The sequence below is a fragment of the Cucurbita maxima genome, unplaced genomic scaffold (genome assembly GCF_002738345.1).
Source record: "Cucurbita maxima cultivar Rimu unplaced genomic scaffold, Cmax_1.0 Cma_Scf00001, whole genome shotgun sequence".
Taxonomy (NCBI): domain Eukaryota; kingdom Viridiplantae; phylum Streptophyta; class Magnoliopsida; order Cucurbitales; family Cucurbitaceae; genus Cucurbita; species Cucurbita maxima.
The window spans coordinates 5,019,867-5,045,943 of NW_019272017.1; the positions used below are offsets into that span (position 1 = coordinate 5,019,867).

A 26,077-nucleotide genomic window follows, 5' to 3' on the forward strand; every position below is an offset into this window, starting at 1 on the left:
TTACTCTTCTAATAATTAAAAATAATAAAGAAAATAGTTAAATGTTAATAATTGAAAAAATATATATTTTAAAAAGATTATATTGAAATCGAGAGAGTTAAAAGCTATCAACATAATTATATCTTTAAAATTTTTAATTTAAATCCTAAATCTACTAGTTGTAGAATTTAATATTTGTGAAAGATTTTTATATAATAATAAAATTGGAATTATTGAAAATTAAGGAAGAGTAAGTAATGAAAGAGCAAAAATTACTTAAAAAAAAAAAGAAAAGGATATCAATTTTCTTATTTAATTTTCTACCGCTACACCATACACTCTCTGCAACTGCAATCTGCAACATACTTTTACTTTGTTTCAACTCAAATCAGATCAAATACTAATAAAGGAGTGTTCTAATGAATACAAGAGGAATCCCAATATGCTAATGGTCCAGATAAAACATGCCCATTCTTGAACTGACCACGCAAGTCCTCTAACAAAATGTTCGTAGCAAGAGCACACACAAGTCCTCTTGTGATCGTGATCATGACATAACGCCGATCTTCTTGGCAAAGTCATCTCCGTCTTCATCGTCCATATACTCTTCTTCAGGAACTACGTTGTCACCTTCTTCATAATTGTATTCTCTGTCATCGACTTCCTCGTACTCGTATTCACCATCTCTCAGATCATCTCCCTCGTACTCGGGGTCCTCGAATGTTTCTTCATAAGCTTCAATCCCGTGATCATCGGTTGAATGGATAGGCTGAGAAGAATTGTGATGAGTTACGTTGATGTTTTCCTCTTTCCCAAAAGTTTCAACTGGAGCGGACATGATTCCTTCAAGGCTATTTGCTTTTTGCTTGCTCGTTGATGACAGACCACCTTGCTCCACGGAGGGAATACTGGAGCGTTCTTTTAATCTTTCACTGCTTTCTCTTTCGGCATTATTCATAGGAAGATCAACAGCTGATTTAACTTGTCTCTTCTTTCTAAGAATCTCACTGAGAGACTTTGGTCCCTCAAACGACAGTTCAACTCCAGGTTGATCATTATCGAAGCCTTTTCTTTTGCCAAGGGTTTGCTTCTCCTTGCTAACCACGTGTTTTTCGCCTTTCAGCTCGGCCAGACGTTTTGGAGCAGCAAAGTCAGACGTTTCATCCATTCCATCCCTCCCAGAATTAAGACCATTGAAATTTCTACGCTCGTTGTTATAATCTACTTCCAGCCTGCCTTTCATTTCATCTCTATTGCTTTCCTGATAAGACAAGGAAAGTGACCTTCCTGGTGACAACCTTCCCCCCGGTCTTCCCCGGTTGAAATCTCTTTCTGGCCCCACATTACTACTAACTGGTGATGGTATCCTTGGGAGCTTTATTCTACCTCGGAGACGGTTACTCATGGAGCTTTCTTGAGAGGGGTGAGAATCTCTCCTAGAAGCATTATAGTTTCGTTCTTCAGGGCGATTAGCAACATTGTCATTATTGATCACAGATCTTAAACCATTTCCCCTTCTCTGCTTGTTTAAACGATGACGTAAATCCACATTCTGAACATGTTCAGGACTGATAGATTTTCGGGAGAGCCTCCTTTCCATCTGGGCAGACCCCAAAGACAGCTTCTCAGACGAGGTCCAACGCTGGTCCCAACCATACTGCCCCTTCCTAGTGTCATAATCATAGTCAGTTACATCATTATAAACATCATGATCAACATTAGCCATCATCTTATAATCAGCAGAATGACTGATGTCATAATCATTCATAGAAATCATATTTGCTCCATCATGACCTCTTGTTCTCCCATATTGTTCCTCACTGCCATAATAACCAGAGCCTCTCAGCTCATCATCAACAAGAACATCAAAACCTGGAGAGGACTCCTTCAAAAACTCATCAGCATCCTTACCATTCTGTAACCCATGATCATCAATTACATGACTCTGTTGCAGACGATTACCCCTACTTAATGAACTCTCATTTAAAATTGGAAGAGATTTTGTAGCCTTATACCTTGAACCACCATCGGCCACTTTTGCAAGTGGTCTGCTCTTCTCATTGATGTTTCCGATCTTTGACGGCACACTTTCATCTTTCATTGCAAGCTTAACAGATGCATCACCAACTGACTTCAAAAAAATTTCTTGAGGATTCTTCTTCTCTTGATTGCTCCTCTGGGTACCCCCAGCAATTTTCTTCACACTTGGTGGTTCACTCGCTTGGCCATTTGTTGCCATCTGATGGACTTTGTTGGTTGGAACAGGGGACGGCCCATGCAAGAACGCACATCGATCCCCTTTCAAACATAGACCCTTCTGAAAAAAAATGCAGGAGACTGCTTGTTTACTTGAGTTCACAGGGGCGGATGGAATGGCTGAAGTTTGGGAAGGAATTTGAGAACTCGGAGTTGTTGAATGAGGAGTTCCTACCAAGCCATCAAGAGGCTAAAAGAAAACAGCGACGAGAGAGATAGAGGGAGAGATGAAAATCAGTCAACTTGGGCTTGAAAGAAAAGGTACCTAATTGTTTTCGCTAAAACTATCAGGATAGATTTACTAAAGAACAAAAACAGTTGCTACAAAGCAAGAACATAAAACTTACTGGATGACGGAATGAACACTTTGGATTCAAGCAGTTACCGTTCAACCAGAACCAGCAATCCCTAGGATTGACCCGGGCATATTCACTATGGCGATACTCACATTCACTTCCCTGTTGGAAATTACGTAGAAAGATATTACTGACACAATTCAACATCAATGATATATATAATTGTATCAACAACATACTTTCAACAGGCATAACATGAAACAAGCACATTCCTCACTGATGTTCCCATAATACAACACGAATGTCAAATAACTGTCTTGATTCTTAGGATGTATAACCAAATAACTTTTAGGACGTGGAACCAAATTAGTTAAAAGTTTATATTGACCATCTAAATGCAAGGAAAAGTGAATTATTGTAACAGTCAATTCATACTAAAAGGCCAACGAGCATAACAGTTAAACTCTAAACAGGGATGAGAACAAAACTCTGTTATTAGATTCTTTTTCATACTCATGACTGTATATAATCCGATTACACAAATCAGATGTTTCCAATTTAGGATTTACGAAATACTGAAGGAAAAATGAAAAAGAGAAAAACCCATGAGTTCGAGTCCACTAGAAGTACAGAGATATATATATAAGGATTCTAAAAGCTGATAGACATCTAATCAATAATTAAAAACGTTAGTAAACATCTTGTTCCAGAACAAAATCTCAATTAATTGGAAACATGTAAATTGGGGCACATGAAAAACCTTGAGGAAATATTCTACAACAGTCACACTTTACATTTGAATGCCATGCATTCAATTATTATCATAAATGAGTACCAACTCTGAAACAGAGGTTCTCCACAAGGCACAGGTTTTCATACATCTGCACACACACGTGACTATCAATCAAGAACAAACAGTTTTCCTTCCTCAAGTCAGTCACACAATGATGTTAAGTGACTAACAACGCCACAATTTGAGCCTACGTTATGGAGAATTATGAAACTGGCAACAAAATTTCTTGAGGAGCTAATACACGAATTAAAGTAAAACCACTAGTGACTTGAAGAGAAATAAACGCCAAGTGCATTCGAAAACAAAAATTTCTAAATCCTAATTTTTCACTAGAAGCTGAATCCAAGGATCTTAACCTACACAGATCTTATTAAAGACGAGAAAAATCACCAAAAGAAACCAATAATTCCAACTTAAAAAAGGGAAAAAGGGCTCAAATCAAACAAAAAAAAAAAAAAAAGAGTAAAATCAAAACCTTTTTACACGTCAAAGGCGAAGCAAGAAAGTAAACACAATCGGTATTCCTCTTAACAGCCTCCTCTTCTGCAGCAGATAGGGGTTGAGGCAGAGATTGTTGTGGCCTTTCAAGAACTTGAGGCCCTCCTCCTACCATAGCGATCGAAAAAAATAAAAAGGAAAAAGGAAAAAGGAAAAACCCCACGAGATCTCTTCGGTCACAGATCCAACAACACCCCGATAATCCCCAAAATCCCAATAGCGATTCTGATCCCAAAAACTGACCACAAAACCAAAGAGCCAACCGCGACAGCGATTGAAGGGCTCAATAGATACGCACAAAAAAACAACAACAACAACAAAAAAGCGGAAAACGCTCTGGAGCTCGGATGGAAGTGTTGTTAGTGAAGATTAAAAGGAGCGGGAGTGTAAAAGCGTGATCGGAAGGAGAAATTCATGAGGAAGAGAGCGGTGGTGGAGGAGAGAGATGAAGATATGGAGAAGAGAAGTGAGTAGAGGAGAGTATCAGAGGATTTGGGTAAAAGGCTAAAATTAAATCCCTAATTCGGAAAAGGAAAGGGCGGAGGGGACTGGTTGAGATGCCATTTATAGGCCGTTTGGGGTATTGGTTGGGAACCAGCAACCCTCTGGATCTTGGAACCCAAGGATTGATTAGACCTCGCCATGTTTGGAGTGGTTGGGTCAATTTTTAAGCTCCTTTATATTTTTTTTAGTCTTCAATTTTTTGACCTAATAATTTATTTTTGAATTCTATATCAATATTTTAATCAATTCTTTAAAAGTATTTTTCATTTTATTATTTCCAAAATTCCTTTGAATCGCGGAAAAAAAAAAAAATAAAAATCTTCATCAAACTAATGAAAATAATATCCTAACAAACTATAGAATATATGAGTTCATTGATATGGATCAAAATAAGACCAAGTAACCTCAAATCATGTTTTTCCACCATCTCATTTGATTTATTATTAAAAGATAATAAAGTCTCTTCAACCAACGACTTATTGCAATTCGCCATAATGACCATTACATCCTAAGACCTAATTCAAACAATGAAGAAAGGCCGAATGAAAGGGAGCAGCTCGCTAGCTACTTCTTGGCCATGCTCCCCACAGGTGACATAATCGTTTATAGCCACTTATACGAGGTTTGAAAACTTGAGAACACTTTTTCATCTCTACCACTTATTTGTACAATAACCCCTACCACTTATTTGTACAATAACCCCTAGACAAAAGCTCCTTTCCCTCGAGACAATATGTTACGTTCATTCATTTTCTCTTTCTCTATGATGTCAATGTACTAAAATCTAAATGAACAATCTCTACTTTCAAGTTCTAACAGACTACCAACATGAAAATAACTCAACATCCAAGGCACCACTTGCATACGAAGCTTCGAACCTCAAACTCGAACTCTACCATTACCATTGTTGAAATAAATAAATAAAAACCGAGTTTAAAGATGTCAACAGGCTCGAATTCCTCCTCCAATGGATTTTGTCAGAAATAAATAAATAAAACAATACAGAATTCAGCAACAGTTAGCGGGTTATAAATACAGGATGTGTTTAGATCCTGTGTTTAGAAATGTCACTGTATCCCTTGTCACTGAACCAAAATGGCAACCACAAGAAATACAGTGAGTAAGGTTAGATAAATCACACGGAACACCAACACCATCCTCTCACTATAACTTCAGTCTGTAGCAGTTGAATTCTATTCAAACAAATTTCCTAACTTTGAATAACAAAACCCACAGAACTCAAAATGCCTCTGGCATGTTTCTTTAGGGATCAGGTGCCTTAAACTCAGCACCTCATTCCAAACTTTTCACTTTGTTATGCACACACCTTGTTGAAACCCCTTGATCTGACTTTCTTGTTCTTAATCGGCCCTTAACGGATAGGATGGTACTGCGTGATTCCTCGTTTCGGGGGCAGCTTTCTCAGAATGAAGAGGACCAGAGAAGAAGGTAAAATCTCAACCAACTGCAGAGATGGAAAAACGAGCAAACGATATGGCACATTTTTCAGAACAAGATAAAAAGTAGAAAATATAATGGAACAAGAATCACATAAATTGTACAAAGAATAACCCCACATCATTTAAAGGAAGAATAAACTTTAAGGGTAAGGCTTAAACTTTAATGAAAAGATGAAGTAACATCAATTTAGCTTAACAGAATTAACGAAGTCCCAAGGAGCATAACCATGCTAATACTCAAACTGATTGCTGGAAACTCATCATATTGATTAGAATACTCCAAGACATTACAAGATTCCAGTAAAACAAACAACCACAAGTGAAATATCATAGACAAAATGCATTCAAAATCCACAATCCAGAATTTACCATGTAGTATATAAAATTTAGAACCGGATGATCCAAAACGTCGAGGTCAGCAGCTCGATCAAAAGCATTAAAACACATCTACAGCACAAGACAATAAATTAAGCCAGGATTAAGATGGATATAGAGCAATGGAAAAACTATACGCTGTTTATTTAAAGTGTAGTAATAACTACAATAATAAGAGAATCAATAAAAGAAAAGTAATAATAAGCCTTTTATGTAACTTTATTAAATTATCCTCAATCCTTGTGGAAGGTATCGACCGTTCCTTGTTATACCCGGGCCAGGCCGTGTTACTGGTACAGAAGAACATATACTGCTCACGGTTCAATACAACTATCCTTATGTTAACTGTCTTCATATCTTATTTATTACAATATCTTTCTATGCAAACTCTCATGCTCATCAAATAACAAAATCTAATTATCATATTTAGTACCTACATCACAAATTAGTCTTCCAACGACTTAAACTTGTCACAAATAACTCAAAAAATTCGATCATTCATGCTTCTTCGAGGTGAGAATCACCTTTCAGAAACCGATTGTAAAGTAACATACTAAAATGATAAGGAAATATGGCTATAACGCAGTGATATTAAACAGTGAGAAGAAACGGAAAGGTTACATTCGCAAGTTATATACAGTCACTCCTATTGGCACTGCATAACTACGTTGGACAGAAGTAGACTCACCATGATGCATCTGATTAGGAAACATGAAAAACATATAGTCGTCACATAGCCGACCTGTCACCCCCAAAACAAGAAAAAATTAGGGGAAAAAACTGCATAAAAGAAAGACTCAAACTTCTAAAAAGATGTCTATAACAACATCCTTATCTTTGAATGTTAGTACCTCTTGCAACTTCTTCCGTCTTCCTTTGGATTCCACAGGGAAGCGCTGTAACATCAAGAACAATCTACCCAAAGATGATTAAAGAAACCATTAGCAAATTACATGTAATCTCACAGACAGGAAATTTCCAAATTTGCCTGATGTCATAGTAAAATTACGGAAAGAGAAAAGCCAAAAAAATAATAATAATAAGTGAAAAATACTGAATATCAAATGGTTGATTTTGTATAAAGGGTTATCATATGATGAGAAAAGTTATCCTTCCTCACCTCTTCGTTAGTTTTTGGCAAAAAAGAAACCACTCCTAAACTAATAATACTTGCACCTTGAACATTCATTCAGGGAAATTACTCCTAAAATTTTGAAAATGTTACAAACCATATTGTTACATCTTCATTAGTCATTGAATTAAGTTTCACTAGTTTTAGGGGTGTTCAATGACTCAATAACCTGAACTACCCAACCTAAACCCTAAAAGTTGGGTTGGATTTTTGGAAAGCCAGAAATTTGGTTAGTTTCATGAGGTGTGATTTCTTTAGTCAGTTCAACCCGACTCGAATAAGAAGCACTTCCATGACTTTTAATTCTTATATTCATGAACTTGGAGATATCCAAGAACTTTTAATTGATGGAAGAACGAATGTGAACTCTATTCTAAGTATCAAAACTTTAAATGTGAAGACAGACAAGTATTAGAGTTTCATTGACAAAATCAACTCAAATCAATATGTAAGATATTTAGGGATGTGTTAATTGGTTCTCTTAGAATTTGAATTATGTATCCTTTTTCTTTTCAAATATTTATCAAGATGATAGGGTTAAAGAGATGATTGATAATGCTTGAGAAATTTGGTTCATTTGTATGAATTTTACAAGTTTTATGATGAGACTCAAAGTTCTCGTAGTGATTATCAACTATCAGAATCAAGTATTATTTCCATGAGTATGAAAGCTTCTATGAGTTGAACTCGAGTGCAAGTGGTTCAGTAGTAGTATATTGTGGTGCAAGGGAAGAAAAAATCATTTGAATTGAAGAATGATGTGGATCAGTATTTTTCTGACCCGAGTGTGGAATATAATATAATTTTGATGTTTTGGCTTCATGGAAACTGAATGACTTTAAATACCGAATTTTATAAAATAGATTGTCCAAGATGTTTTTGGAATTTTGGTGTCTACTGTAGCTTCTGTATCAACATTTAATATGGAAGGAAGAATTCTTGATTCTTATAGGAATTCTTTGACGACTAGAACATCAAAGACTTTGATATGTACACAAAATTGGTGGCAAATAAGTATTATTAGACATCCTTCAAAGCTTCTGGAAGAATTAGAGGCTTGACTAAAATTGAGACAGGTAACCCCAACTTCTTTATTATCTATTTGTTGCAATCTATTATGTATTACTATATCACATTTTATATTCTCTCTTATTTTTTCAGATAATTTTCTTTCATCATGGCCGTGCATAAGTAAGTCTTATTGGATCAAGAGTTTTCATGGTAAGTAAAATATTTTCATGGTAGTTTTTTTTTCAAGTCATCCTTAAACTAATTATTTAATTGTTTTTGAATTTTCAGGACCTATCCTAATGTTCAATCATGGTGCTAGACATTTTGGACCAATTATTGTTATGCAAATATAATAGAGCTAGAGGTTTAATAATTTAGTTTTTGTAATTATATTGATGAACTTGTATGTTTGTTTGAATGATTATGGATTGTTGTATGTTTGTTTGAATGATTATGGATTGATGTATGTTTGTTTGAATGCCGATCGAAGAATTCGTGTACTTTTAAATTTTTTTTTTTTCTAGGATTCATAAGAAGATCAAGTCCATTTGAAATTTGTAACATAGGTTAGGGACGGGTTGTGGCTTGTGGATGTTTGTTTATTGTGTTTTATGAGGTTTTAGTTATTAATGTGACATGTATTAAGAGTTTTTAAAATAGCTAAATAATTTAAATATTTTTAATTACTGTTTTACAATTAAAATATTAATAGATATGTACAAAATATAGAGAGAGAAAAAAATTCTAACTTATTCATCATTTTTAAATATAATTTCATAAAATCTTATCGAGCATGCCAACTTATTTATGATTAATTTTCTAACCATAACCAAAAGCCCTGTGCTGTAAATATTAAATAACTCTAAGGTAGAGACTGGGGCAAAAGAAATTAATACATTATGTACCCCAATCGGACCCATCCTTGAAACTACTTTGAGGGGAAAAAAATTTTCCATCCACAGTTTAACTGAGAGTTCCAGGGAGAAAAATAGTTAACCAACTCATGCCTAAGATGTAGAAGGTCTGGGATGATAATTGAAGAATGGCTCAACCTTTAATCCCTCCGCCCCGTTCTTGGTTCCAATCATAATAAATGTTTCCTGAATTAAATTCTATATGACAGGAGCCTTTTGTCTTAACTTCGTTGTGGCTGCCTTGTTCCTTTGGCCTATGTTCTATTCATATATCATTTTTCATGAATAAAATAGTTTCTAATCTCTCACACGCACCCAAAAAGGAATAACCAAGGTCTAAAGTCTTCATTAACTTTGCAGAATTTATAAGAGTTGTCTCTCAAGACCTCAAATCTCAATGACCAGTTGAGCAACATCAAAAGAACTGAAACTCTTCGACAACTGGAAGAATTAACTTTACCGGGGATCACTGAGCAGAAAATTTATATTCCACCATTATTAAATCTATAGGCAAATGGATTTTGTAACATCCTAAGCCCATCGCTAGCAGATATTGTCCTCTTTGGGCTTTCCCTTTTGGACTTTCCCTCAAGGTTTCTAAAATGTGTCTGCTAGGGAGAGGTTTCACACCCTTATAAGGAATGCTTCATTCTCCTCTCCAACCAATGTGGGATCTCACAATCCACTCCCAGGGGGCATTGAATCTCACAGATTTCTACTCTAGCCTATGCAGCTTCCCTAAGCTAAATACCACATCTGGCACATAAATCTTTAAACTAAAGCAGCAACTAACAACATTACTGCCCAATTAAAGAAACACAAGCCACGTTTAGAAGTGCAGATGTTCACAGGTACAGATATATATATGAAACGAGCAATAAACATATACGTGTTTTGCCTACTTCTCCACAACTGAAAAAAGGATTATTTAAATATATCTAAAATCATAAAGAAACAGAGAAAACAAAGCAGATACTAATATTACCTTCCCCCATAAATAAGAAAGCCAAGGGCAGCGAACAAAGAGACACTGGCAAAGAACATCTTAGAAAGGATGGCCAGTACATGAACAGGATTCCACCACAATATCAGCCACAAAACAATCTGCAAGTATTTCGATCAAAGTTTTAGAAAAAAATCAATATTAATTGGGAAACATGCTGATATCAACTAGGATAATGATCAACGTAGTAGGCAGAACACAAAAGACGGCCAACACGCATGCAGCATATAGTTAGTTACACATTGAGTAAATGATCTGCCATATCATCCAACAAGCCCATGGACTTATTATGCTCGGTTGTATTCACCAGATTATGTAATTAATATAACTGGTATTGCGAATCAAATGAAAGAATTAATTTAATGGCATTGCTGATGTTGTTATTTGAAAATGCCAGCAGAAGCTAACACCCCAATCACACATTTCTTTTATGAAAAAGACGAATTCATTTACTGTTTTAGTCCATACTCTGAATCTTTGGTGAATCTTGTGCTAAATTAACACTGGATTATGACAAATTTCTATTGTATCGAAAGCTAAATATTATGCCAGAAAGCTAAATATTATGCCAATGTTGTGTTATTTTGATAAAGAATTGTGTAACTGGTTCTTATGTTCATTGCAGCAAGCAGAGATAATGGATGTTGGATGACCTTGCTGGAACATTAACTGGACAAGTTTTGCATAACTTGCACGCGCAGAGTATTAATGACATCAGCAAACAAGATGTTCGACACACAGACCAATGGAAAACCATCCAGGTGGAAACAAATAATCCACTCAGCCATGAATTTTATGGGAGAGAGGTCTATTTAAAGGACCAGCTGATTTGTGAAAGGAAGAGAGCCACCTTGGGAAAGGATAATTGATTTGCGGAAAGAAAGAGAGAAATTCGGAAGGAAGAAAATGAAGAGTACCAAGAGAGCTTATGCTAGTGCCAACATGTCCTTATGAGGATCTGAACAATAAATGAGACTCAAGTTAATTACACCACTACTGAGAAGGAGATATTGGCTGTAGTATTTGCATTTGAAAACCGCAGGTATTTGTTTGGGGCTAGAGTTGCAGTACACACTGATAATGCAGCAATTAGGTACTTGATACAAAGCCAAATGCTAAGCTAAGATTGGCCACCGAAATAAGCATAGGCTTAGATGCTAAAAACCAGTGATGAGAATATACCAATTGGAGTTCAAAAGTGCTTCGTCAAAACATTGGCGACCGAAATATCCATAGGCTTAGTGGTAGCTACGAAGGGTTACACCCCACCAACATGGTGCAAGGGGTAATTATGGATAGTTTTTTTTATAGCAGAAATATAACCTTCGTCATTTAGGTGACTCCCATATTTAGTGATTCAAGACCACATGGACTGGGTGAGTGAAATCAACATGCCATGGGCAGTTACTACAAATACCACAATGAGACTTAAGTAAGGTAAGAACATTGGTAGTTGGTAGTTGGCTTGTTGAAGGCCTTTAAACAAACAAGTGGAGGGCGTAACAATAAGTTGAGATGCTCTCCTATAAATAGGCTAGCTTGTGCACATACAAGCAGCCCATTTCGTCTCATATTTATATTGTCTTTATAGGTAGTGAAGAAAGAATGGTAAAGGGTGTCTGAACCAATCTTTGCGTGTGCTTCCTTGAATTGCGAGCATTTTTATCATGCAATCCCCTTAGTCCTTTGTTTAGAGAATGACTAAGTCAGGGTCTTAGTGCCACAAGAGAGAAAATATTTGATTTGGATTTAAGCCTTATTTATTAACTATAGTCTTATTAAAAAAAACATGCTGGCTACAAACTAATGAATAAAAAAATGTGGAAGAAAGAGATGAACAAAATTAACCATAAATTAATTCTGGAAGAGTAAACACCTTGCACAAAGATTATTTTTCTTCTCAGCATTGCAAAAAAAATAGAAAATATATATATAAACGCTTCCAATTTTGACCATCTTCATGAGATATAGCAATGAGTGTCACCTGAATTACATAGACAACTGCATTTACTGTAAAGAAAGTTGGTCTCAACCCGTCAGTCGATACAGCACGTGCCTGAGAAAAGCCTTTTGTAAGGTGTATGCAGAAAGATTTATCATATTTGCAAAAGAAACATTACAAATCCAAAATAAAATGTCCACCTGGTAGTAAATCTCTGCCCAAAACAGAACCAATAGAGCATAAGTTGTGAAGAAGGCAAGGCTTGGCATGTCAAGCAAGATATGTCGTAGAATCTATTCAAGGCAAACAAGCGAAACATTAAACTTGTTACAGGAAACAGAATCATAGAACAATAATCTAAGAATCAAACCACACCGGAGGTTCCAAATTCTGAGCGTCACGACGGAATACAAACACGACCGCTCGCGCTGCAGTAAGAAACGTTCATTCACTTAGCCCAGAGATTCACAGAACTCGCAAGATTTAAAGAAAAAGTTAGTGAAAAAAAAAAAAAAAAAGAAGAAGAAAACGGATGAAATAAACCTCCGTTCACCAAGAAATTGAGAAAATGGAAGACCTTCTGCGTGGTCCAACCATACTCCGGCACCCTCAACTGTATACGGACTAGTTGAATCTAAAACCAGGCATAAACACACTACCATCAAACTTTTGAGAAACCCAGAAACGATTTGTATAATCGAATTTCATCCCATCCATTGGTTTTCAATTGCCTAAAACCGGTTACCCCACGCTCCAGTTTTTTATTCTCAAGAAACAAAAAAGGAACAAGATGAAGATAACAAAAGCCCCGTGTTTAACAGCTCTTCGTTCTTTTCCCAGCTCGGAAACGGGATTATCAAAAACATTAAATTCCTTAAATAAAACCCCATAATAAACCATAAGGATATTTAAAATCAGGTGAATTAGATATGGAATGGAACAAATAAGACAATATAACAACAAAATTAATGAAACCATCAGCAAGAGACGCCGTGATAATCCAAAATTCCATCGAGTAAAAACAAACCCAATTCCCCTAAATTCAATTCGAAAGTGAGATTGACAACACAAGACAAAGATACAGAAAGGGAAATCTATTAGAGCGGAGAGAAAGAGCGTACAAGAGCGACGATGGCGACGACGCCATAGAGAGCAGCAAGGATTAAGAAGATACGATCCTGCCAAAGGGGAGAATCGTTTATTTCTTGCCACCAAGTGGTTGCGTCGGTCAACAAAAACGCCGTCACCGCCGAATTATCCATGCCGACGCTGCTAATCTCCATGAATCCTCCTCCCCTTTCTTCTGGAATCGAAGTCTAGAGAATCGTCCTTCCTCCACCAAATTCAATGATGAAAAAACAAAACAATTTAGCGATCAACCGACCTTTTCGGTAGAGACAAATGGCTTTGCTTATCCTTTTTGTAAGTGATTATCTTCGTTCTTCGTTTTGGGGCAAATATTCTTGGTGTCTTGCGGTATGTTCACGAAAACGGGGAAAAAACAGGATGTCTTGCGATAAATTTAGAGATCCCCGAAGCCAAATGGGAAAGTACGCGCTAAACGACAGACATTTCTCTCTTCCCGGCTATGGATGAGCTTGGACCAAATGCGTTCCATAAAATGTTTTTTTCCCCTCCAATATCTTTAATAAAGGTAATTTTAATTTATATATATATATATATATGAAATTACCAAGTATTATTTTAATTTCTAATACATTTATTTTAACGACTTTTAACGCTTCTACCAATAACTTTGATAATCAAGATAAAAAAGTAAAAAAAAATTATCTTAAAACTCGAGATTTAAATCACTTTACAAGAGATTTGATTAACAATTTTAAATTATAAAAAATGAAAAACTTAACTCTCAACAAAACTAATATGATATTTACTTTGAAATAAATGAATACTATATAGCGTATTTAACAACCTTAATCCATGTGAGCTAAATAGAACTATAATGAGTTATCATACCATTCTAATTCCCGTGCTTAAAAGATAAATAAAAATTATAATTAAATGTAATTTTAGTTAAATTACCTTTAATTATGAATGATATATGGTATGTTGCTAACAAAATATATATATCTATATAATATATATGGTCATTTATTTTTGGTAAGTATTACCTCCATTAAAAAATTTATGGCAAAAAAAATCTACGACACGTGGTGATGACCGCCACCATCCACTCCCATTCAACTATCAACATCGTTAACAACGGGACTACGCTCTACGTTTGACAACGATGAGCACAGCCATCAACCATTTGACTGTTGCCACCATCGTCTACCTTTGACAATGGCGCTTCAACGTTACGCCATTTCTCCCTCACTCCCTACGCCCATTCCCCATTCCCATCTCTATCTCCTTCCCCCAAACTCCCAAACACTTCATCCCAATTCACCCAAATGGCTCCTCAAAGCTTCTTCTCCGTCCTTCTTCCCATCTCCTTCTTCCTTCATCTCCATTTCTCCTCCCCAAACCCCACAATTTGCCATTCCAACGACTCCAAGGCCTTGCATGACTTCCATAGCACTTTTAGTTCTCAAATCGATGGATTGCTCACCAACTGTTCGACGAAATGCTGCACTTGCATTGGCATCACTTGTGACTCCTCTGGAAGAGTTGTGAAGATGGAGCTTGATGGGATGAAGCTCATTGGTCCATTACCAAACTCAATAGCAAGATTGGAGCACCTCAGAGTTCTTAATCTGTCCTCTAATTCCCTCACTGGGTTTATTCCCGTTGCTCTGTTTCAGCTCCCTTACTTGGAAGTTCTTGATCTCAGTTTCAATCAGTTCTTGGGGAGCATCTCTACAGGTACCATAAACCTTCCTTCCCTTCGGGTTCTTAATGTTTCTCATAATTCATTCAATGGTGTTCTTCCTCTTGGGGTTTGTGTCAACTCCTCTAGAATTGAGGTTCTGAATCTTGGTTTCAATAATTTCATTGGTATGGTTCCTTTTCAACTTGCCGAATGTGTTTCCTTGAAGAGACTGCATGTGGAATCAAATTTTATCAGGGGTGGGATACCTGATGAGGTCTCTGGATTGAGAAAATTGACCCATCTTTTTGTTCAGAATAACAAGCTTTCTGGTTTTTTGAATAGTGTTGTTGGGAATCTAACAAGCCTTGTTCAGTTGGATTTGTCATCTAATGAGTTTTTTGGAGAAATTCCTGATGTTTTTTACGACTCTGTGAATTTGAGTTCCTTTGTTGCTGTGTCAAATAGGTTTAGTGGGAAGATACCCAATTCATTGTCAAACTCTCCTTCACTCACTGTCCTAAATTTGAGGAACAATTCAATAGGGGGAACTCTTGATCTTAATTGTTCAGCAATGACAAGCCTGGTTACACTTGACTTAGGGACTAATAGGTTTCATGGATCTATACCTAGCAATCTTCCCTTTTGTACCCAACTGAGTAGTATAAACCTTGCTAGGAACAAGCTCGGCGGTCAGATCCCCGAAAGCTTTAGGAATTTTCAGAGCCTATCATATTTATCACTTACGAACACGAGCATTGTTAATGTTTCGTCTGCGCTTAATGTCTTGCAACATTGTCAGAATTTGAGTACTGTGGTTCTTACCTTTAACTTCCATGGTGAAGTGTTGGGAGATGATCCTATCATGCATTTCAAGAGCCTCCAAGTTTTTATAATTGCTAATTGCGGATTGAAGGGAATGATACCCCAGTGGTTGAGAGGTTCTAACAAGTTGCAGCTGTTGGATTTGTCATGGAACCATCTTGGAGGAAATATTCCATCCTGGTTCGGCGAGTTTCCGTTCTTGTTTTACTTGGATTTATCTAATAATTCATTCACTGGATATATCCCGAAACAGATGACTGAAATAAAGAGTTTCATTGATAGATACTTCTCACTTGATGACCCTTCCTCACCGGATTTTACTCTGTTTGTGAAAAAAAATGGAACTGGATTGCAGTACAATCAATTATCAAGATTTCCTCCCACTTTGAATCTCAGCCTCAACAATCTCAGTGGGCCAATCTGGCCAGAGTTTGGAAATCTTAAGGAGCTTCTAGTTCTTGATCTGAAAAACAACAACTTGTCGGGGTCAATTCCGAGCAGCTTCTCTGGGATGGTTAGCTTAGAGACTCTGGATCTTTCTCACAATAATCTTTCAGGAAAAATTCCACCATCACTGCAAATGCTCAGTTTTTTGTCCAAGTTCAGTGTTGCATACAATCATTTACATGGGGTGATTCTTAAAGGAGGCCAGTTTCATACATTTGGGAAGTCTAGCTTTGAAGGAAACAATTTCTGCGTTCAAGACGTATTATGTGCATCAATTGACCGAGATCCTCTAGTACCATCCCACAAATCAAGAATGGATATATGGACTGTTATATGTATGGTTATTGGTATTGTGTTCGGAATCGTGTTTCTTGCAGCTCTTGTGGTTGTGTTTATACTTCGGGCACCTCGAGGAAGAGTTGGAGATCCTGAACACGAAGTGTCTAACATTGACGATAATGACTTGGAGGAGGAAGTCAAGGAAGGATTGGTAGTTTTGTTTCAAAACAATGACAATGGAAGTCTCTCGCTCGAGGACATTTTGAAATCAACGAATGACTTCGATCAAGAAAATATCATCGGATGTGGGGGTTTTGGTTTAGTTTACAAAGCCAACCTTCCTGACGGTAGAAAGGTCGCTATAAAGCGGTTGTCTGGTGACTATGGTCAAATGGACAGAGAATTTCGAGCAGAAATCGAAACTCTTTCACGTGCACAGCATCCAAATCTTGTTCTTCTTCAGGGGTATTGTATGTATAAAGCTGAAAGGCTTTTGATTTTTTCTTATATGGAGAATGGTAGCTTAGATTACTGGTTACATGAAAAACCTGATGGCCCATCTTGCCTTGACTGGGATACTAGACTTCAGATTGCTCGGGGGGGCGCCGAGGGTCTGGCCTATTTGCATCAATCCTGCGAACCCCGTATCCTCCATCGAGATATAAAGTCGAGTAACATTCTTTTAGACGAAAATTTTAAAGCTCATTTAGCTGATTTTGGTCTTGCTAGACTCATTCTTCCCAATGCTACCCACATAACAACCGATCTAGTTGGTACCTTGGGCTACATTCCACCCGAGTATGGACAATCCTCGGTTGCGACCTATAAAGGCGACGTGTACAGTTTTGGAGTTGTTCTGTTAGAGCTTTTAACCGGTAAAAGGCCAATTGATATGTGCAGGTCAAAAGGACTTCAAGATTTGGTCTCTTGGGTGTTCGAGATGAGGAATGACAGAAAAATAAGCGAGGTGTTCGATCCATTAATATACGACAAGAAGAACGGGATGGCAATGGCTGAAGTTCTTGATATAGCATGCCTTTGCTTGTGTAAAGTACCTAAAGAGAGGCCTTCAACACAACAGCTAGTTTCTAGGCTTAATACAGTAAGTTAAATCTTCCAAGCTTTTCTAGGCACATTTTAGTTTACTACATACACTCCACACACTAATTCAATTGAAGATGGGAAGCTTCATTTTTTAGATTAATAAAAACGAATTTTTAACACAAGTTCTTATATTTTTAACATTTTAAAATATAGTCCTTCGTTATGCTCACGTTGACAAATATAAGATAGTTAACGATGGATTATATTCATGTAAAACGTATTATAATTTATGCAAGCATAATCATCTAGCTTCTTTAATTACACACGAGGATAACCCTTATTTTTACATGTCTTCAACTTCAACAACAAGCAAGCATAAAGAAGTACAAGAGTGAAATATGTAACAAAACTACAATAACCAACAAAGCTTGTATCGAGACATAAAAGGTTGTCATTTTTTAAGGTAAGATTCAATATCTTATGTGACACAAGTCATGGCGTGGAGGTACTTGTAGGATAAGGAATCTCATCATCAAGTTTCTCATATTCTACGCTTAGAATTGCTAAACTATGCTCGAGACCTTTAGGCACGGCCTGATATATTATTTTGAAGTTTTGTAATGCTTAAACACATCTCCTTGAAGTTCATTCATGATGATTGTAAATTTTTCGTCATCAAATTCCGCTTGCTCTTTGAAAACTTCAAGTTTTCCATCTTAACAAATCAAATACATAAAGAAATATAATGATGGCTTAGAATAAAAAGTGATTCGCGTAAACAAACAAGTAGAGCACTTACCTACGGTGTACTTTCCATGTCCTAACGGAGCTGTGGCCATGGTTGTCCCAATCACCTTCATCAAGTTCAACTTTTTGAACAAGTTTTGGGGAAATATTTGGGACATTAAAAGGTTGATCTTTGAAGACTTTGTAGTATTTCTCTGCAGCTACGTTTATTTCTATTTCACTCACAAGCTTCCCTGCAAGAGACATGGTTTGCTAACCCTCTTGAATTGCTTCACACAATATACTCAATCACACTTGAATACCCAATTCTTTGCCCTTTTTATACACACAAATACTCGTAATATTACCATTACGATTACAAATTAATACTCATACCATTACAACTACGATTAATACTCATACTATTACGATTACGATTACGCTTGATTCAACTTTTAGTTATTATTTTAATGGGACGTTGAAATTTAGAGTCGGTGTCTATTTAGTTTATAAAGGTTCTCTTATTCTCCAATCTCTTCTCCTTGGCTATATCAAGAAGACCTTTTGCCGTTTTGACAAGTAAGAAGTAAAAAAAAGAAAACTAAACTTGTTTGTTTCTCGAGAAAATGGGAGAAAAATTAAAAATTTCCTGTGATGGGTTGATTTTTAGAGCAATAATCTGTATTGGATTGAAGTTAAATTTTGGCCTTTTTCATTTCCACAAGCCATTAATGTGCTTCCTCGTTTAGATATATATGTCTTCTTCAACGCTCAACTCATTTTCACTACCATGCTTGTGGAACAATATTTTCCAGTTGGAGACCGAATTTTGTTGGCGGACAAATATGTGATACCATTAGCATTTGGAAATGATAGAACTCGAAGATGAATTGATAAGATGGGAGATCCCAAAAACAACAAAAGGGGGATCGGATAAGAAATATCGATAAATTGCAAATTATCACATTATTACTTTGAACTAAATGAGATAATTGTATGTTAGATTAATTTGAAACAAATTATAAGTTTGTTGGATATGACCCACGATCGAAATATGTCGAAACAAAAACAAATACTTGAAGTAGAAATAACAATTTGAGAGAAGAGTTCCTTATAACAGAAGAACCTTAAGCATGATGCTTTACCGTTCTTTTTGTTGTTACGTTTTAATGAATAATTATAAGGGAGAAAGTTTAGGAAAATAGTTACGTTTTAATGCAAATTATTAGTAGTTTTAACTGGGTGGACCTAATCGTTAACTCTGATTTTCGTAATTTTTTCTACGTAACTCGATTCAACTTAAATCCTTCACCAAATTTGAAGAGTTTTAATCCAGTTTTCTAAATGAAATTAACTTCATTAGGAAATAAATACGGTCAAAGTTAGCTAAAAACTCATAAACTTACCGTTCTCGAGTATCACTAGAACTCTGTCTTTTGATTCGCTTTATCCCCACATTCCTTCGTGAAAGTTGACGAAGTTACTTCTTAAATCATTTTAGACTAATTTTAGAATCTACGTCTTCAAGAAACTCGCCAGTCTAATTCTTACTTCTCCTTCTTTCTCATTTCTTAACGGATTTAAACGATTCAAATACCTAAACTAAATATTCACAAGTTTTTTAAAAAGTTCTACGAAACAAAATAGTCAAATGTAATATATTTAAAGATAACATATTATATTTAAGCAAACATTATATTTGAGTTTCATCCATTTATTGTACATATGAGGATACCCATTATTTACTTTCTTTTTTTTTTATACGAAACCCTCACCATCTTAACGAACCAACTTTAACCTAACATACTCGTTCATATTAGAATACAGGTCGAAAAGACAAAACTCAAATTTAGACATATCGAAGATCGTTATTATTTAAGGTGAGATTCAATATCCTTGGCGAACTTATGCATCGCATCATGGTACTTGTGAGGGTACGGAGGACCATCGTGAAGTTTCTCATATTCCAAGATAAGAATTACGGCGCTACGATTGGGTCCCTTTGGCACAAACTGAAATGTTGCTTTGAAGACTTTGTAATGCTCGAACACATCTCCTTCTAATCCAATCATACACACCACAAGATTCTTGTCGTCGAATTCAACTCGTTCTTTCAACACTTCAGCCTTATCCTCTTACAAAATCATATGACAACAACAAGATCGAGATCAGTCATTGAAAGAAAATAAACGAGTGAATGTAGTCGGTGCGGACTATACATACCGACAACGTAATTCCAGACTTTGATCGAGCCGTGACAATGATCCTTCCAGTCGCCGTTGTGAACTTTAATCTTTTGGATTAACTTTGGACAAACATTTACGACATGGGAAATTTCATGTTTGAAGAATCTGTAAAACCTGTGTGCAGGAGCGTGGACTTCTATTTCACTCTCAAGCTTCCCAACAAGAGACATGGTTTGTTGCTCGATTGGTTTAAGGAACACACCCACAGACAACAATGTTCAATGTTCTTACCCTTTTTATACACACTACTCATCATCATAAATTCTTTTACTATAATGTTTTTTTTTTTGTTGTTGTTTTTGTTCTTGTGCTGGCCAGCAGGCAATCTACTGGAATGGTTTGATCTCATGCAAATAATAATAATAATAAAAAAAAAAATTTTTAAAAAGTGTAGTAGCTTCCACGAATAACTTTTTTTTTTCTTTTTTTTTTTCTCTCTCTCTTGTTTGGTTTTGTAAAGGGTAGTTTTGGAAACTTCAATTTAGGAGTTCGAGGTAGTTTAGAGTGCCTAGTTTGTTCTTATAACTCGAGAACTATAACAGTCCAAGCTCATCGATTGCTGTCAACTTTACGGTTTAAAAATGCGTTTACCAAAGAGAGAATTTCGCACCCTTATAAGAAATGTTTCATTGAAAGAGGTTTTCTCACCGATGGGAAATCTCAGAGCCTCTGATACTATTTGTAACAACTTAAGTCCACTGCTAACAGATATTGTCCGTTTTGGCTCGTTACGTATCATTGTTAGCATCACGGTTTTAAAACGCGTAATATATATACATATATATAATTTTTAAAATAAAAAACTAGCTCATTAACATTTTTTTTTTTGTTGAATCAACTCTGTTAATTCAAAAATAGGGTTACTGTCCGACACTACTTTTTAGATTATTATAAATATTAAAAATATTTGACCTTTTGTTACTAATGCAACTAATACACGATAACTTCGATGTTTGTTAATTATTAATGTAACATATATGATGAATAAGTAATTTTTTTTTTAATAATAAAAAGAATAAATAACTGGACAACTCAACTTTTGATTATTTCAATTATTCTGGTGATCAATCCAACTAATTTAAAATTTAATGTATTATTCTGGTCACCAATTCAACTAACTCAAAATTTAATCAAAAAGATTTTGATAGAGACGCATATTTTAATATTAAAAAATTGTGAAAAAATTAAAAAACGAGAGATTAGTTTCCAGAAGAACAAAGATAGAGAAGATATTTTAATAATAGAAATCTTTTTCAAAAAGAAGGAAAAAAAGGTTAAAAAAAGTTTGATTAAATTATAAGAAGTTTTTTTTTTTTTTTTTAATGTTGCATTTATATAAGAAATATTTCTCTACAATATTATTTTTTGACATTTTTATAATTACATTCAAATTAATACTCGTATATTTTATATAAAAATTAAAATTTCAATTAATGTTTATATAAATTAATACTCGTATATTTTATTTTATATAAAAAGTAATATTGTAAATTAGAAAAAGAAAAATGATATTTTTAATACAAAAGGTTAAAAAGATATATTTTATAATTTAGTTTCAAAGTTTAGATAAGGACAATATTTTAATAATAGAAAACTTTAAGAAATAGATACTAAGCTTCACAAAGAAGTAATAGAGAATAATTGATGGGACAAAAATAGTAATCTATTTTTAAATCTTTCATTAATATTATTAATAACCACACAAAATTTAAAAGATAAATTAAAAATAATTATACTTATTGCTTTATTGTTCTATACCAGGATCAAATTTCCTATATCTAAGACTGATGTCCTGAAACGAGCTATCTTTGTGATTCCGCAGCTCACAAACGCTCACCCACCTAATTAGTAAGTAATATATTTATAATTGGATGGAGGCTCGACCTCGTCATATATTATTATAAGACCCGATCTCGTACATAAGCAAAATTTTGGGCTTTTTCTTTTAAAAAATCTAACTTCAGGGATTTATTGAGGGTATTAGATAACAAAATTCAAAATGCAGATAGAAATTTTCTAGAAATTCTAAAAATATATGAAAGAAAATATGAGAAAAAACTCTAGAACGTTAAGCTTTTTCGTTTTTGGTCAACTATAAATGTGTTCCGTTCTCTCTGTAGTTAACGAAATTGAATGAGAATAACCATTTCATGCATAAAGGATAACCATTATTTATTTTTATAAGCATAGAGAAGCACACAACTCAAACACGACCAAGAGTTGACTTTAAAAGGAAAATACAACACGTGCATACCATAATCAACCATGCATCAAAATGTGAGGGACAATAACATAGATTTCGAATCCAGACATAAAAACCTTTTACTAAAGGTGAGACTCAATGTCCTTAGCTAGATTATTCATGAGATCAAGGTACTTATACGGATATGGAGAGTCATCACCAAGTTTCTCATATTCCAACGTCAAAACCACCGAGCTATGTTCAAGTCCCTTCGGCACAACTAGATGTGTTGCCTTAAAGGTTTTGTAATGCTCAAACACATCTCCTTCTAATCCAACAAAGGTTACCGCCAGCTTCTCGTCATCAAATTCCACTCGTTCTTTGAAGACCTCATCCTTGCCATCTTAACCATCCAACATACAAAAACAATGTGTTATTCACTTAACCCTAATGAAAACAAAAACAATAAATCGATATCGCGATCGTTGATACATACCGATATTGTAGTTCCAGATTTTGATGGAGCCATGGCCATGGGAATCCCAATCACCTTCATGAACTTCAATATTTTTGAAGATGCCAGGGCTGATGTTGGGAATATGAGAAACTTGATGCTTGAAAACCTTATAGTATTTGTGAGCCGCTGTGTTTAATTCTAGTTCACTCACGAACTTCCCACGAAGAGACATTGTTTCAGAAACGGTGTTGGAGATTGGTTTGCAGATAAGACTCCCTTTATAGACACACACCCTTTGTGATGAACAAGTTCATGATTCTTATTGGTTATTTCTTGCAATTATTTGAATGGGTACTCATATATAATTGCATTTGGCCTACTCAGATATCATAAATATATTTTTGATGTTGATTAGGTGTATCGTAATTTGAATGGGTAGCCATCTTCATCTACCTCCTACCTCCTACCTCCTACCTCATACCTCCTACCCATCATTTATTTTCTGTATTCATGACCAAATGAGAAGTTTCTACACCATTACAAAAAATGTTTCGTTATTCTTTCCAACTAATGTGAAACAGTGATGGGGATCTCATCTAGGAATGTATCGTTACCCTTTCCAACTAATGAGGGAATGTTTCCGGGACGGTGATGAAGATCTCATAATGGAATGTTTCGTTATCCTTTCTAACTAATGTGGAATTGTGTCTGGGGCGGTGAAGGAGATCTCATATGGGAATGTTTCATTACCCTTTTCAACTAATGTGAGAATGTTTTATATATCCTTGTAAATAATGTTTCGTTACCCTTTCCAACCAACGTTGGATCTCATGTTGACCTTCATTTAGTGGATTTTCCATTCTTAACTTCAAGATTTAAAGCTCGGAAACATTAGTCTTTATGCTCCTAGCACTAACCACATGTATAAAATTAATTTTGGAATTTGTGCAACAAAATATAAGGCTTTTTAGAAGCACGTGTTGGGTGTGGGACAATTAGGGCATGAACTTAAATAATGGCATAACCAACCTCCACACCATATATTTACTTTTAGACATTTAAAAAAAAAAAAAAATTGAGAAGATTTTAATGACTTAAAAAAAAGTCATTTTTCGCGTTAAATAATGATATAAATAAATTTTAATATCAGCTTGAATATCCTAAAATTATATTAAAATTCTGATTAATCTCAATATAAAAAAACCTTACTAAACTATTTTAACCATTTTAAAATTAAAAAATTATGTTAGATTAGGTAACTTATTATAATTTAGTTTTTATATTTTTAAATGTTGAAATTTAGTTATTTTAAATCACTTAACCCTAAATTTAGTTTTCGTTAATGGTTAGTTTTTTATTTTAATAAAATACTATATCTTTCTATTGAAACTATTTTTTTAAAGCTAAGATTTTTTAGAAAATATTAAATATGATGAGTGTCATTGAAAAAACCTATTATTAATATTATAATATTAAATTAAAGTAAATATATTTTGCCACCCACCATGGCTTCTTTGTTGAAAAAAAAATGATAAAACTAATAATTAATTTCTATAATTTTTTTATGATGATATCTTATTAATTAAAAAAATTGGTGAATATATTGTACTTTTTTTAAAGATAAATAGTGATGATAGTACGGTATTAATATCCTTTTAATAAATTAAAATATTTTTGTAGTTTTTTCTAGTATAATTATATTTCACATCTATTTTTTATATACATCATTTAAAAAAAGTAATTTAGAAAAAAAAATCAAATTTTAGAGATAAAAAAGTATTGCAAAATTATTTGTTCTAAAAATTTCGTCTATTACATTTAATGAATTATAGCTATTTTTATTAAATTTTATAAATTTCGATAAAGTTATTTGTTAATACAAATCATTCGTGTGAAATTTTATTTTATTAAAATTAATGAAATTATGAAGACTTTTATACTTTTTTCTATTAAAATTAATAGATGAAATAGCGAAAATTAAATTAAGGTAAAAAAGGTAACACGTTTAAGTTTAGATAAAATTAAATGAAAATAAATCAAATTAATTTTTCTATATAATTATTTGTGCTTTCAAAGTTGTGGGATATCTATTTTTAATTTTATTTTAATTTTTGATATATAATGGTGGTCTTATTATCGTGTAGTATGTTCATGTTTGCATACTAACCAATTTAAGCATAATTTAAGCATAATATAACATAGATTAAAAATTTTAATATTTATATCGACATAAATTATAAAAAAGAAATTAGGAGAAAATAAGTAAAATGGGCCTAATAATGGGCCTTTTCATTATCCATTCCTTCCTCGGCTACAAAATGGGCCTCATAATGGGCCTATAGAGAATTTTGAAGACATAATTTAAAGGCCATCAAATTTTTGGTAAGATAAGTATGGACGTTTTAATTAAAATGTTCAATATCCTATATTCGGAAATATCAGCTTATGAAAAAAAAAATTGCAAAATTAAAAAAAAAAATGGTAAATTTAATACAAGTGAGTACCACGTGCTTTTCTCTTGACTCAAGAAAGTTAGGGTCTAAGTTATGTAGATATTTGAGTTTCTAGGAAGGCTTGAAAGTTTCGAGTGGTTCATTTACTTGTCACATACCTAACCGAGTCTGGAAGTTATTCACCAAGTTCTAGTGCTGCAAATTTACTAGAGGTGTATTTTATCTTTGGATGAACTATCACAATAGTGGACAAAGGTATCTTGGGTTGAGGTGTCATTTCATCGAATCTATTTGGAAAGTATGAAATCATCATTTATGGGACAAAAATGTTGGAAACTGAGTGATGTTTCTAAGCATGGAATCTGAAATTGGTTAAAGAGAGTGACTCGAGGGAGTGTTGTGAAGAGAACGAGAAGGATTTGGGGGGTTAGGTGCGAAGGGGAGCTAAAAACCGAGAAGACAAGTGGGCAATTTCTATATTTTTT

General features: G+C 34.6%; 5 protein-coding genes and 1 pseudogene across 6 annotated transcripts; 1 reads left to right on the forward strand and 5 right to left on the reverse strand.

Moving 5' to 3' along the window:
• Nucleotides 1–260: 260 nt before the first annotated feature.
• Nucleotides 261–4,423, reverse strand: LOC111477689 (zinc finger CCCH domain-containing protein 17-like). 2 transcript variants are annotated; one of them, XM_023121580.1, is made up of 4 exons: nt 3,800–4,422; nt 2,583–2,693; nt 1,995–2,425; nt 261–1,646 (listed from the first exon to the last, which is right to left on the reverse strand). In XM_023121580.1, the coding sequence occupies exons 1-4, from the start codon at nt 3,935–3,937 to the stop codon at nt 527–529; spliced, it is 1,800 nt and encodes a 599-aa protein (XP_022977348.1). In that variant the 5' UTR covers nt 3,938–4,422; the 3' UTR covers nt 261–526. The 2 variants fall into 2 exon arrangements, with proteins under 2 accessions (XP_022977348.1, XP_022977342.1); XM_023121574.1 differs by having other exon boundaries at nt 261–2,425; nt 3,800–4,423.
• Nucleotides 4,424–5,277: 854 nt separating this feature from the next.
• LOC111483954 (protein TOM THREE HOMOLOG 1-like) lies at nt 5,278–13,784 on the reverse strand. Its single transcript, XM_023130348.1, has 10 exons — nt 13,285–13,784; nt 12,707–12,797; nt 12,539–12,591; nt 12,364–12,456; nt 12,206–12,277; nt 10,204–10,322; nt 7,013–7,076; nt 6,850–6,903; nt 6,156–6,233; nt 5,278–5,791 (listed from the first exon to the last, which is right to left on the reverse strand). Exons 1-10 carry the CDS (start codon nt 13,444–13,446, stop codon nt 5,699–5,701), a joined length of 879 nt encoding a protein of 292 aa, XP_022986116.1. The 5' UTR covers nt 13,447–13,784; the 3' UTR covers nt 5,278–5,698.
• Nucleotides 13,785–14,306: 522 nt separating this feature from the next.
• On the forward strand, nt 14,307–17,882 carry LOC111488483 (phytosulfokine receptor 1-like). Its single transcript, XM_023136240.1, has one exon. The coding sequence runs from the start codon at nt 14,578–14,580 to the stop codon at nt 17,593–17,595; it is 3,018 nt and encodes a 1,005-aa protein (XP_022992008.1). The 5' UTR covers nt 14,307–14,577; the 3' UTR covers nt 17,596–17,882.
• LOC111488493 lies at nt 17,794–18,594 on the reverse strand (annotated as a pseudogene).
• A 1,336-nt stretch (nt 18,595–19,930) lies between these two features.
• LOC111484698 (MLP-like protein 34) lies at nt 19,931–20,742 on the reverse strand. The gene is made up of 2 exons (XM_023131312.1): nt 20,478–20,742; nt 19,931–20,388 (listed from the first exon to the last, which is right to left on the reverse strand). Exons 1-2 carry the CDS (start codon nt 20,668–20,670, stop codon nt 20,126–20,128), a joined length of 456 nt encoding a protein of 151 aa, XP_022987080.1. The 5' UTR covers nt 20,671–20,742; the 3' UTR covers nt 19,931–20,125.
• A 1,913-nt stretch (nt 20,743–22,655) lies between these two features.
• On the reverse strand, nt 22,656–23,426 carry LOC111484730 (MLP-like protein 328). Its single transcript, XM_023131314.1, has 2 exons — nt 23,179–23,426; nt 22,656–23,085 (listed from the first exon to the last, which is right to left on the reverse strand). Exons 1-2 carry the CDS (start codon nt 23,369–23,371, stop codon nt 22,826–22,828), a joined length of 453 nt encoding a protein of 150 aa, XP_022987082.1. The 5' UTR covers nt 23,372–23,426; the 3' UTR covers nt 22,656–22,825.
• Nucleotides 23,427–26,077: the final 2,651 nt, after the last annotated feature.